General features: G+C 36.8%; 1 protein-coding gene across 4 annotated transcripts in view; it reads right to left on the bottom strand.

Moving 5' to 3' along the window:
* TMTC2 (transmembrane O-mannosyltransferase targeting cadherins 2) overlaps nucleotides 1-12,863 on the bottom strand; it is a 249,533-nt gene that overhangs the window by 32,889 nt on the left and 203,781 nt on the right. For all 4 annotated transcript variants that reach the window (XM_032688843.1, XM_032688846.1, XM_032688845.1 and 1 more), the window contains one exon: nucleotides 10,200-10,281. In XM_032688843.1, coding sequence (XP_032544734.1) covers nucleotides 10,200-10,281 — 82 coding nt within the window. Of the gene's footprint in view, nucleotides 1-10,199; nucleotides 10,282-12,863 lie in introns of those variants that run through there.

Below are 12,863 nucleotides of genomic sequence, written 5' to 3'. Positions count from 1 at the left end.
GATCAGTCACTGACCTCTCCCAGCTCTTATCTCTACTCATGAATTCTTAGCTGGTTTTTTTTCTCCCTCCTCTGTCCAGTTGCAGAGGGAGGGTGAGAGAGTGGCTTTAGTGGGTACCTGGTATCTGGCCAGGGTTAACCCACCACAGATTTTTTCTGTAGCCTCATTATCCCAGCATTGAAGTAGCCCAGTAGGAATCCACTCACCAGGCTGGTGGCTGAAATCTTTCCGCAAGTCCCGGAGTTCTGATGAGTTCAGGGACTGGGTAGCCTCGGTTTCCTGTTTGATTTATCTGACTTCCTCTGTTGAAGGACTGGCTCTTTGATCTGCCCCCTCTCGTCCTTCTTTTTGCTAGAAGCTTCTTCTTTTTCCTCTTCCTCCGTTACTAATCGCTGATATGGACCCACCACAGAGACACTGCCCAACACCACCTTTCTTATTGCAGGTGTCATGATTCTAACTGTTGCCAACAACATAAATTATGCTAGCCTGAACCAGCTTTTGAGAAAACAGCCTTCTACAAGCTCTGAATCCAACATTTTTCTTCTCCAAGGAAAGCATATTTTTCATTACTATTCTTCTAAACTGGAAGTAGGAAATCCATAGTCCACCTTCCGATGTGACCTTCAGCAACACTTTGCCTGGAACATTACTTTTTTAAATAGAATTTTCCACCTTTCTTGCTAGACAGTACTGAGTTGAGTGCAAATGTGCAGTCAGGAGTTTTTAAAGACCTTTGGCAGCAGAGAACTGATTCAATACTTCACAATCCTCTTAGTTATTTTTTTCCCTAAAGTATCTAGGAATCAGAAATAGCGTTAAAGCTGCTGAATTCTGTACCTACAGCCTTGTTCAAACTTATTTTTTCCTGCAAATCATCAACAGTGTTTTTTGACTCCCTACTTGACCAAAAATTTGGGGGGTAATACATGCAATCTACTGAAAAGTAAGATAAAAGTATGTATGTAAACAACAACAAAAAAATTCGAGTTTCTGACATTAAAAAGAACAACTTATTTTCATCTTTTATCAATTTTTAAACAAATATTTATCCACAGAAATGAAAGCATACAGCTCTCTATCCTATATAATTGTCTCTCTAAAATGATCAGGAACATTTGTAAAGCACTTTGTTAAGAGGCACCATGAACAATTTAAAAGCCATACATCTGAACTGGTAGTTCTGCTGCTTTTTTGTAATAAGAAAGGTATTAATTGGTTGGGATATGTCTATGTGTAGTAATCTCTTATGTTCAGAGCACAAAGGCATTAGTGTGTTCCTCTAGAATAGGCTTAACTATTCCTTGTACGCACTATGAGCTTTTATTTTATTAGATAAAAGTGCAATTTGCTTATTTAATAGATAACAGTGCAATTTGCACCAATCTTTCTTCAGTTGAAATGTTCTCTTTTTTACTCACTGGTAAATATTCAAAGGTACTTTGTCCCAGAACAGAGAAGATTTCTGAAATAGCTCATCTTGTTGCTGTTGCTTTTGAAAAGAACCATCTTGAATGTTCTCAGAATGCTGTTGATTCTGCACTTAACTCATATTTCAATGACTTAGACTAGTGTGCTGATATCTTTAGTAATCCAAGCAAAGTCGAGTAAACTATCTTCTGAATAAGAATGTAAAAACTTACATTCTTATTCTTACCATAATAGGAATTTGCTTCTTTTAATATACATTTGTCACCAAGTCTTCTGCTTCTTATCCTCTTAAAAAAGTTTTCTACTTCCACAACACGAAGAGTGCTCTATCTAGACTCAACTGTGAAAAAAATAAACTTCACTAGAAGTTCTTTCAGCATATTCAACACTGAGGATTTGAAGCTGAATATATGCTGGTGCTTTCAAAACATTTCAAGTTTCAGCAGAAACCAGAAGCAGGATAGGGTTCTGGCTGAACCAATGCATTGTATTTTGTCTTTGAAGCACAGTAAGGACGCAAGATCATGTCTTGAGAACTGAACTATATTCTTAGTGACATGAGCAGATCCATCACTGAAGTCTGCTGAACTTCAACTCTGCTGTGACAATGCAGAGCAAAAGAACAGATGCAACCAGAGCCTTCTATATAGAAAACTGAAATAGCATTCTGTGGAAGAAATGAGGAGAGACCTTGTCTGCAAGTTGATTTCCAAAGCTTTTAAGGTGATGAATCAAGGCTGCAAGATGCAAAGTCAACAGACATGATCTAATGTAACTGTTTCCTTTAAGACTTTCAAAACAGATTCGCTGGCTGTGAACCAGAAGTTCCCAGAGCAAGAGAATGTTTAAAGATCTGCTTTCCAGGCCTGTTAAGACAATTTCTTGCCGAATGTGCTGGTTGTGACAGTAGAAACAAAGACAACTTACATCACAATCACCTAAATGGTAGCAGCATTTCATTTTTTGCTGCTCCTTATATGTCATTCCATCTTAATCTAAAGCTGTTCTCTTGGTTTCTTGCTGGAAAGAATTCTGCAGAATTTATCCTTTTAATTGGTTCCCATGGAGAAAATTATTCCATGCAAATAAAATATACAGAAACACTATGTAAGCCAGTGGGTGCTGCAATATCAGTATATGCACTGGCTTGGAAAAAACTTTATTAGTCTTTTTCTTTGTCTGAAAAACTTATCTGTTGCAGTTGTGCTAAATGTACCACTGGATGTCATCCAGAGCATGATCAGAGATAAAGAGAGAAAAAATTAACTTGCAAACCTTTGGGACTTGATGACTGAACTTGTGATCACATCTGGATCACTGGAAGCTCTCACTAAAACAAAAGATTAATGATGAAAATACAAACTACAGGGACCTCATGATTTACAGATACTGAGGAAGATTCCGAACCCTATGTCATTTCCCAAACACCTGGTGATGTATAAGTTTGGAAATGTGAAATCTGGATGGGAAAAAACTATTCAGTTGCACTTCTGTAGCAGTCTCATGCTATCTCTAAAAAAATGCTCATGAGATAGTACTCATAGATCAAAACGTATGATCATTAGCAAAGTCTCCAGGGTTGTTTGTGTCACACGCTTTTTCAGTTCCTGCAGAAACCCTACATTCTGGCAACATGGAAGAAGCACAAAGCCACATTTTTAGATCTGTCTCTGATCTGCACTATCTATACCATATCTCTTGAGCAGTCTAGTATATTATGCTGAGGAAGCAGAGTCAACCACGTATTTGAGATGTCAGAATGATTAGATTTAAGGATAAACTCAAGGGAAGAGGCAGACTAAATGGAAATTCCACAGCATTTAAGTCGGTGACCTAGCTTGCTTGGAAATACTCCATTGCATTCTACCTCAGTGACTGGTACTAAAGGAAGTTTGGAACAAATAGTTATTATAGTGGCCTGTAATAATCTTCTTTTAATGTTTTGTGATCGCAACAGCCTAGAGAGAAACAAAAAGGACTTCAGGTTGGTTGATTCTTCTGAATAGCTCAGCTTCTGGTATATTTTCCAGTTTCAGTTTGGAAGTAAGAAATACTGTCAGTTCTAGCTGAAGATTTTCTAAAATCAAAGTTATTACAGAGAGTTCTGGAAACAGAAAGGTCAGAAGCTTAATCAAGTCTTTCTGCAAGACAGTTACATTTCCTTCCCATTTTGGGTCTAGGAATCCTGTCCTCCTGGAACTGCGTTCACTGATATTGTAGGAGGAGCTATAAGCCATAGGCCAAACTCAGGACCCTAATTTGATGACACTGTATGCTCAAGACAGAGCGACCATTTCTCCAAAGACCACATATGTTCTATGAACATGTATTATTTGAGTATCATAAACTTGTTTTATAGTTTCCCTACAAAATCATTGTATATCAATGTTAGGATTTCCAAAAGATACAAAATGGAAAAAACCCTTTCCTTCACAGAAAGGTTCAAAACCATGTATTGGGAAGGCTGGCAAAGTGACGTAGTGATGGACATACTATATCTGGATGGCTTTGACTCCATCTCAACACGGAATTTATTTTCTCAATACATAATCACCGTAGGATCTGGTGTTCCCAGTGTAACAGATCCATGCACTCTTATATTAATTATTTGGCATATATTGCACTTAGCTAACCTGTCAGTCAGAAATGGGACAATTCATTCACTGGAATTATGGATTGTGAAGTTTTATTCATTTCATTGACAAGGATAAAAAATGACCTTCCTATGGACTAGGCTGACATTTCTTCCATCAACATAAAACTCTCCTGAAGAAATTAGTAAAATTTCATTAGTAGGTCATGGTTGATGTTTCTCTTTCTTACAAATACAACATTGATACTTTATTTTTCTTAAGTACACTAGTTTTTCTTTTCATAAGATCTTTTCCTTAAATATGTAGAAGAAAAATAAAGCTTTCCTAGGCTGCTCAGTGAATGAAGAGCAAAGACACAAAGCTCCAGCACTGTGAACAATGTGACTATATGGAAATGTTGATTCCACCACCTATCTGGGCAGCCTGTTCCAATGCTTGACAACCATTTCAGTGAAGAAATTCTTCCTCTTGTTCTGTTGCTAGTTGCCTGGGAGAAGAGGCCAATCCCTACCTAGCTACGAACCCCTTTCAGGCAGCTGTAGAAAGCCATAAGGTCTCTCCTGAGCCACCTCTTCTCCAGGCTAAAAAGCCCAGCTCACTCAGCTGCTCCTCACATGACTTACTCTCCAGACCATTCACCAGCTCCGTTACTTTTCTGTCGACATGCTCCAGCACCTCCATGCTTCCCTGTAGTGAGGGGTCCAGAACTGGACACAGCACTTGAAGTGAGGCCTCACCAGTGCCAAGTACAGGGGAAGAATCACTTTCCTGGTCCTGCTGGCCACGCTATTCTTGATACAGGTCAGGATGCCATTGGCCTTCTTGGCCACCTGGGCACACTGCTGGCTCATGTTCAGACGGCTGATGACCAACTCCCCCACATCCTTTTCCACTGGGCCTCTTTCAGGCACTCTTCCCCCAGCCTGTAGTGCTGTAGTGGGTTGTTTTGACTGAAGTCCAGGACCCAGCACTTCACTTTATTATACCTCAGTCTAAGAGGAAACACCTAAAAAGAAAACTGAATTCGCATCTGTAAATATATGAAAATTCTCACACTTACTAAGACATCTAAGTGTATGACTTAAAAAGCGAAAAAAAATGGTGCTTGAAAATTCACTACTATCATATTTCAATGCAATTTATTTTGAAACTTAAACCACAGTAGTTCCAATTAATTTTCAGGACACAGGATGTGACACAGGAGTGGTAGGGCAGTTATCTTTAGAAATAAGATAGATACAAAGTGCTCATAGACTTAGATGAAAATTTAGGCATCAAAAAGGGCTAAAAGCCCTCTACAGAAACAGTGATTAGAAAGACATAGGATGAAATTGAAAAACAAATACAGCAGTTAACAAGCTAAACTTTTTTAAAAAGAAACAGATAATATAAGAAAACCTATAAAAGTAACTCCTAAATTATCACAAATTCAAAAGTGAAAGACAATGTAAAAAAAGTATATTTGGGAACATGTTAATCTTTCTTCAACGAGAGTGTAGCTAATACACTTCAGTTTTACGTAATCTGAAAGCCTCTTTTTCACTTTGTATTATATCTGTAACTGGGAATGCACTGAAAAAGGTAGATGATCAATGTGAACTGCCTAATTAAGTGAATATATAATTAATCTAATAAGAATAATCTATTTTTATAACAAAAAAATTGTTAAACAATTTCAAGTTATTAGAAACAATGTATTATTCAAAGGAAACTATTTTAAAAGGAGGTCTCAAGAGTGATTAATAAAACAGAGTTAATTTGAGCATCCCATTGGGTTCCTGACTTCCCTATTCCAATTAATCCATTACAAAAGTAAGGGAGAAGGGACCTCTGTACGGACATTTATCTTGAAACCTCACTGCTTCTTTCCTTCTCTCTTTTTTTCCCCACTGCACTTTTGTTACGTTGGGGAGAGGCCATTACATGCACTTTAAGAGGCACAGTGGCAAAATGTATTTTTAGCAAACAAATAAAATGAAGCATGCTTTAGTTGTGGGGTTTTGGTGGGGGTTTTTGTGTGCTTGTTTGCTTGGTTGGTTAGGTTGGGTTTTTTACTTTTAGACAATAAATTATAAATTAAATAAGACAGTTCTGGAAGTACAGAAAGCCTTCAACAATTTCAAACTCCTTAATTACACTGCATCCTACTAACTGAAGAATTTATTTTTGTTTCTTTTCAAACAGATGAGCTCTTAAGTATTTCACTGTTTGAAATTCCCCTCATCTCTGACAAATTTCATACGTACATAGTCTTTCTTCAACTTCTACTGAGACAGGCTCAGTGCAGACATCGAGACTTCCTTTGTGGATGGTCAATACTATATCCAAACCCAAATAGTCTCTAGGCCATAAGGGCACTGGTCTGACCTGACTGAACATTCCTATGTTTGGCACATTTGTTAACAACTCTGATGTACTGACTCTTTAGATGCCATTATGTTCTTAAAATATTTAAAAGAAAGTTCCTTTGGACTTGTTTAGTTCATAGGAACCTCTTTGTGGTTTCTCGGATTGACATTTGGATTCATCTCACGTGATCACAGACATTTAATCGAGACAAGTAGCTTAGAATGAATCTCTTCTATGTCAATGGAGATCAATTCTGTTATCAATCTGTTAATGACAGATGTTACCAAGGTCTTGCAGGATTCAAAATGGCATACTTGAGTTAGCTCCTCAAAGTAAAGTGGGACGCATGAGAGCCAATACCTTGAGTAGGTGTGGTAAGACATTTTGAAGTAAACTTTCCCACAGGAAAAAGAAAGAATTCAAAAATAAATAATTTACTAGGTTCAGCCTGTTTTAGTCAAAACTGTTCACTTTAAGTCATCTTTAACAAATGTGTATTAAAATATCCAATTAAGTCTCAAACTTTACCAGAGCATTCAAATTAATTTCCTCCAACGTTTTAGTTTAAAAACTTGTATGCTGTACCAAAAATAATATTTTAATTGAAAGAGAACTAAAAAAGAAAAAAAATTACATTAGTGCTTCTGCAATCCTTCCTCTGTGACTTTTTCTTCTTCCTGATTCATATGAATTTTCTCTTTCATCTGTGAGGGGCTTCTGGTAGTATGCTGTGTACCTGAGTAGCTTGTATCATATCACCCATCAACACTCACATATTTGTAAGACAATGATTTTGCACAAAGTTCAGATGTTCAGATAACTGGTGTATGAGAGGAGGAAAAAAAAGAAGGGGAAAAGAAACACGGTCAGGTGAGCAGCTGTCTGCATTTCAGTCTGAGAGGGGACTGCGATCCTCTCTGGTGACTAGAGTAAAAGCCACTTTCCCTTATGCCCAATGACATGGCATCACATCAGCAGTCCACAGCGATTTATAACTCTTCGGCTTTTCCACTAGTTCTCCCTTCAGACATCTTCAAGCATAATAAGTCTAGGAAACACTGCTTCAAGCCTAAATCCACTGAAATCCAAAGTCAGCAAAGTACCTATACAAAACTGATTACAATGCTAAGGAGAGCAAACACAAAACTGCTCACCTCTCTCCAAATTTTCGTGTGATCATTTTGCCTCCTGCACCAAATCGTACCTAAAGATAGCTTTGGCTTAAGGTTTGAATTAAATTATAATACAAATGTAAGCTTCTTAAAAGATACAGTATATTGATAGTTTTTCTCATAGCACCAAAAAAAGTCCAAAAGGTTAAAAGTCAAAAATAACATCTGCACAACCTGGGAGCACAAATTATAAGTGTGTGCAATCCTGTGCACTTGGAAGAAAATCTACAGTCCATTTATTTCTGCTAATCCATCAACACACTGCTATGTCCCAACTGACCACTCTTTTCATTTGGCTGTTTTGTGAGGTATGTGTTTTTTTAGGACTGATGCCAACTACTTTATTCTCTGTTCCAACATCTTCATGCTGAGAAAAAAAAGGAATCTCTAAGATTTACATGCAAAATACGGATGTATTTCCCCATAATTAAACTCCTGGCATATAGGATGTAGAATGTACCTGTGACAAGGTCCTGGAACAAATTAATGAGATGGAGAGATAAAGCTTAGTGCTCACTAGGGATTCCCATGTAATATTTGGAATGCCCCTGGTAACACACAATCCTCATCAATTCAAGCAATAGGTGGAAGGGAAAAGAGAAATAAAGCTAAAAAGAAAAGAAAGGGAAAAGGGAAAGAAAGAAAACACAAGGATAATTTATTTCAAATTTTATGAAGTCCCATGCCCAAAGTGACAAGGATTTGTAAATCAGCTGTACTACACAGAAACATAACCCAAGCAGAAGTAGACCATATCTTTCTCACAGATACTTTGATATAAACATAGAATAACATCACTGAATTTGGTAAGGTGACCAGAAGTTATATAGGGAAAAGGTTTCACACGCATTCAGAAGAGCTCTCTGTGTATAAAGCTCCATGACAGAGAGCTAACAGCTCTACAGAGAACCTTCTTGCATCTATTGCCTTTCAGCATCACATTTTACTATGCTGTTACTCCACTGACTAAATTTTTCCTTCACTCCTGAACTGCTGAGTAAAACCTCACTTATGTTGCAGTAATGATCTCTGCACAAGGACAGAACCCACTTTTTGAACCTGGAAGACAACAAAGGAAAAGTTTGCTCATGTTTTTAGCGAATAATCTTATTAGGAAACAATACACCATTTTAATATTGTTATCTGGTAATAAAGCAGTCAATGTATCAGACATGAATGATGATTTCAATAACCGCATTTTTCGTTTATAGGGCACTTGAAAATGAGACAGAGGGAATACTGTAGAAAAGGACAGACAAGTTGATGAAGTAATGAGAGAAAAAAAGAAAACAAGTCTAGATCTGTAATGAAATACACACAATCCTAAATGTCTTTTGCTGAGATGAATTGTTGAGACCTACCTTGAATTTGTATGCAATTAAGATTTCCTAATAACTAAGGACAGATTTCTTAATAACAAAGGCTGGAAGGGGTTTGAGTGGGATTCCAAGAAATAATCAGCAGTAACTTTTCTTCATTGTCTTGAGGAATCGACTATACTTATATCAAATTGAAATAATGTGACTTATGTGCACAAATACCTCTATCAGATTTACCTGCACAGGCATAAATAGAAGACAAGGTCACTAACTGCAATGTTTCATAATGCAAAATAATGCAACAGTGGGTTACATTAATTTAAATACATGTTCTATGTCCAAAGTTTGATTCTGGGAGTCTAACATACAGAATTTCATACTGCATAGGACCAAATAGAAATACATCACGTGAGCAATTGAGACAAAGATATCACAGAAATACATCATGTGAGCAATTCAGACAAAGATATGATTATTATGAGAGATTAATTTTCCCTTTTGGCCACTCATTTTTATTTATTTTACATTTACTAGTTAGAATCAGAAGAGGAAATTAAAACAATATACAAAGATATATATAGTGTGCTTGTGGTTCCCTACCTTCTTCCTAAACTAAGATGAATCTTATTACTTACTTCTACATTTTCCAACTGGGACTACATAGTTTGCATTTTAAGATTTGTCTATTATCAGCTTTAAAATACAGAATTAGTCCACAAAGATAAATAATTTTGGTTCCTTGGGACTAAACACATCTGGAAATATTTTTTGCACATCGAGCAAAAACAATCCAAAGTTATAAAGATACCTTCAAATTAACTGTGTGCCATAAGCACATGCATGGCTTAGTAGGAAAGATATAGCCAACTTGTTAAAACCTTTTGTAATACTTAGGCATTTCAAGCCAAGAAGGTGCTGGGAAGGAGCTAGATATAAGGCCCATAAGACACTTCGATATATAGAACTCATGCACACTAAAGTAAAACTTCTAGTTGCCCACCCACCGGCAACTAGCGAAGTTAGGCCAAAACTGTTAACAATAATATTCCAGGCCATGAAACTTTGACATATGGCAATAGTCACCTTTGTTCTTTCCCAGAGAGGGAGCAATACTGAAATTCCTCTCACAGGAGGAAAGCTATGCAAAATATGAAATTCTTCACCTCTCCCTCTACAGTGATTAACAAATTAAAATGAAGTTATACATGGTAGATTAGTTTCTTTCCCTTTGAAGAAGATATTTTGCCAGTAGCACTTTTCAAACCTTTAATCACTCGGAGAGATTAACAGCAAGCCTGGAATACGTGTGGAAACCCTAGCTATCTGAAACATACCATAATGCATGTAGCAGTTTCCTTTGGTAGGATCCAGCTGAATAGCCTTCATGAAGTACTTTTCTGCCTCACTCTTGCGTCCCTTAAAAAAAAGGGGGGGAAAATTATTTTAACAGTGTGTCACCATGGAGCAATCATGTACAATTAAAATGCCCAAATTCCAGGCACTAGAGAAAAACTATTATCACTTGATTTAACCTAAATAAATATGAATGTTTAAGTGTTACAGGAAGTTTTGTGGTCAACTACTTATGCTGCAGATCTCCAGACCGAGGAAGAAATGTGTCCAACATCCTCAATGTCCAAGAAGTAAGGAAGCAGTAGAAAAGTGTTGCAAAAAATACTGTAAAGGGGTTTGGGTGAACACCAAGCTCCATGCTACTTTTTTGGACAAGCATTACATTTACCCAAGCTAAAATCAGAGGAGAAGGTAGGACAGAGCTTTAGTCCTGCTTTAAAAAAAAAAAAAAAAGTGTGTGTGGGATGAGGAAAAAGCAGCATAATAGAAATGCTCATGTTGGAAGGGGCCCATAAAGACCACTGAGTCCAACTCCCTGCTCCTCACCACACTACCTAAAACTAAACCATCCATTTGAGTAAGAGCGTCATCCAGATACTCTTTGAGTTCTGACGGGCTGGGTGCTGTAACCACTTCCCTGGGTAGCCTGGTCCAGTGACCAGTCACCTTCTCAGCAAGGAACCTTTTCCCAAGGTCTGAACCTTCCCTGATGTAGTTTCATTCTATTTCCTCATATCCTAAGTAACATTATATACACAGCCAAAGGTAAAGTTACCAGAAGCGAAGGTAAATAAATAGAAAATATTTGTGGCTTTAATGTGGAAAATAAAGAAATATATATTTCTGATGTTAATGTGGGAAATAAAATTTCACCAAAAATCAATTCTGTCAACCATAAAACATAACTGTAATAGAAATGGTAATTTTTAAAGACAATGGTCAATGGAATGACAAAATGGTCAGGAAAAAAAACCCACAAACAAACCAAAACTCTAACAGAAATTATGGTAAAATGAACATACATCTTCTAAGATAAGTTTCCTTATCACTGAAATCACCAAACTAGTAAAGTTGCATTATTCTATACAAGTGCCAGAGCGGATCCATTAGTGGTCATTACTCTATTCTTCAAGAAAACAGCCTAGTCTGACACAGACACGAATCACCATCATGTATTCAGTAAGATATCTCTGACCTGTTTATCCCTATCCCCGTGAAATTAGTTGCTGTGGTTTTATAAAATAGAAGGCCTCCAGAAAAAAGAACAGCTAAGCTTAACCCCTATGGAAGAAAGGCATTGTGGTCTGCATTTCTCAAGTTGCCTTGAGTGTTATTTCACAGATATAAGTGTATAGGCTTTCTCAAGTTTTGTGGTCTGGAAACAGACATGGCAAACATCCTGCACTATCCCACAAGTTAACATAGGAGTAATAACAAGATCTGTTCATGATTACAGCTGCTCCAGATTCTGAGTATTTTCCTCAGGGGCCTTAGAGACAATAAAATAGAGAGAAGGAAGTTGCAGCACACCAAGAACTATATCAAGACGAGGTTCCATCAAAACCATCATAGAGGTCATATTTTAAGAGATCATCCTGGCATAGATACAAACAGGATTAACAGTATTCCAGTTTCACAAAAGGAATGTTCATTGGAGGTAAGAATTTAGCCTTATTATTTAGTAAATTTTCTTTGGCAAACCCACATTCCTTAAAGCCAAATCCACATGGCACAAGGGCCCTGCCAACCAAATGGTGCAACTACATGATAAGAGTACATTATCTTATACTGCAGTGGCTCATGCCTGCCTTAAAAAAAAGCCAACCAACCAAATGAAAAAAACCCTAACAAACCCACAAACAAAAAAGCCTAAAAAAAAAAATATGACACATAGCGCAGAATGATTTTTCCTCTTCTACTAATGCAATAAAGATACATCTACAGATTAAACACTTTTTTTTTTTTTAAATAGCATACAACTATAGATGAGAACAAAAACTGAAGAAGAAAATAGTCATCAATTGAAAACACAATGCAAATTTGGGTCACTATAAAATAGTTATTCAAATTAAAATAATTGGCAGGGGGAGGTGATAATCAAACACTAAATTCTGAATATTTAACTCCAAGGTTGGCAGTTTTGGTCTGGCAAAAGTTACAATGGCATATCTAAGTCTAGCATTGAGGCTTCAAAATGACAAGGACCAAGCATACGTATCATTGACATTGACAGAGTGAATATCTACATATTTTGCATAAATGCTTTTTTTAACAGACTAACATTATTAGTTTTAGCTGGTTGCTCTCTGTGTCTATTTCTAGAACATAAAAGGACAGTTCATTGAATACAGTCACAAAATCATAGCTTCTGCCTACCAAACTATGACTATAAGGCCACAAACATTTGTCAAACATAATTAATTTTTATTTACTGGAATCAGCAAAAACATATGACTGCTCTACTCTTTTTGGCACTTTCCAAATGTCAGTACCTCAGAATAGATTTAATACACATTATTTTTTGTGTCAAATGATGTAAAATCCAATCAGTTGACAGAATCAGGCTATTTCATCATTAAAATTTAGCATTTGTCAACTTTTTTCCAACTATCCAATGTACCTTAACTACCACAACAGAATGTACA

This window comes from Chiroxiphia lanceolata, chromosome 5, assembly GCF_009829145.1.
Source record: "Chiroxiphia lanceolata isolate bChiLan1 chromosome 5, bChiLan1.pri, whole genome shotgun sequence".
NCBI classification, from domain to species: Eukaryota; Metazoa; Chordata; class Aves; order Passeriformes; family Pipridae; genus Chiroxiphia; species Chiroxiphia lanceolata.
This window is presented reverse-complemented; position numbering and strand designations above follow the sequence as displayed.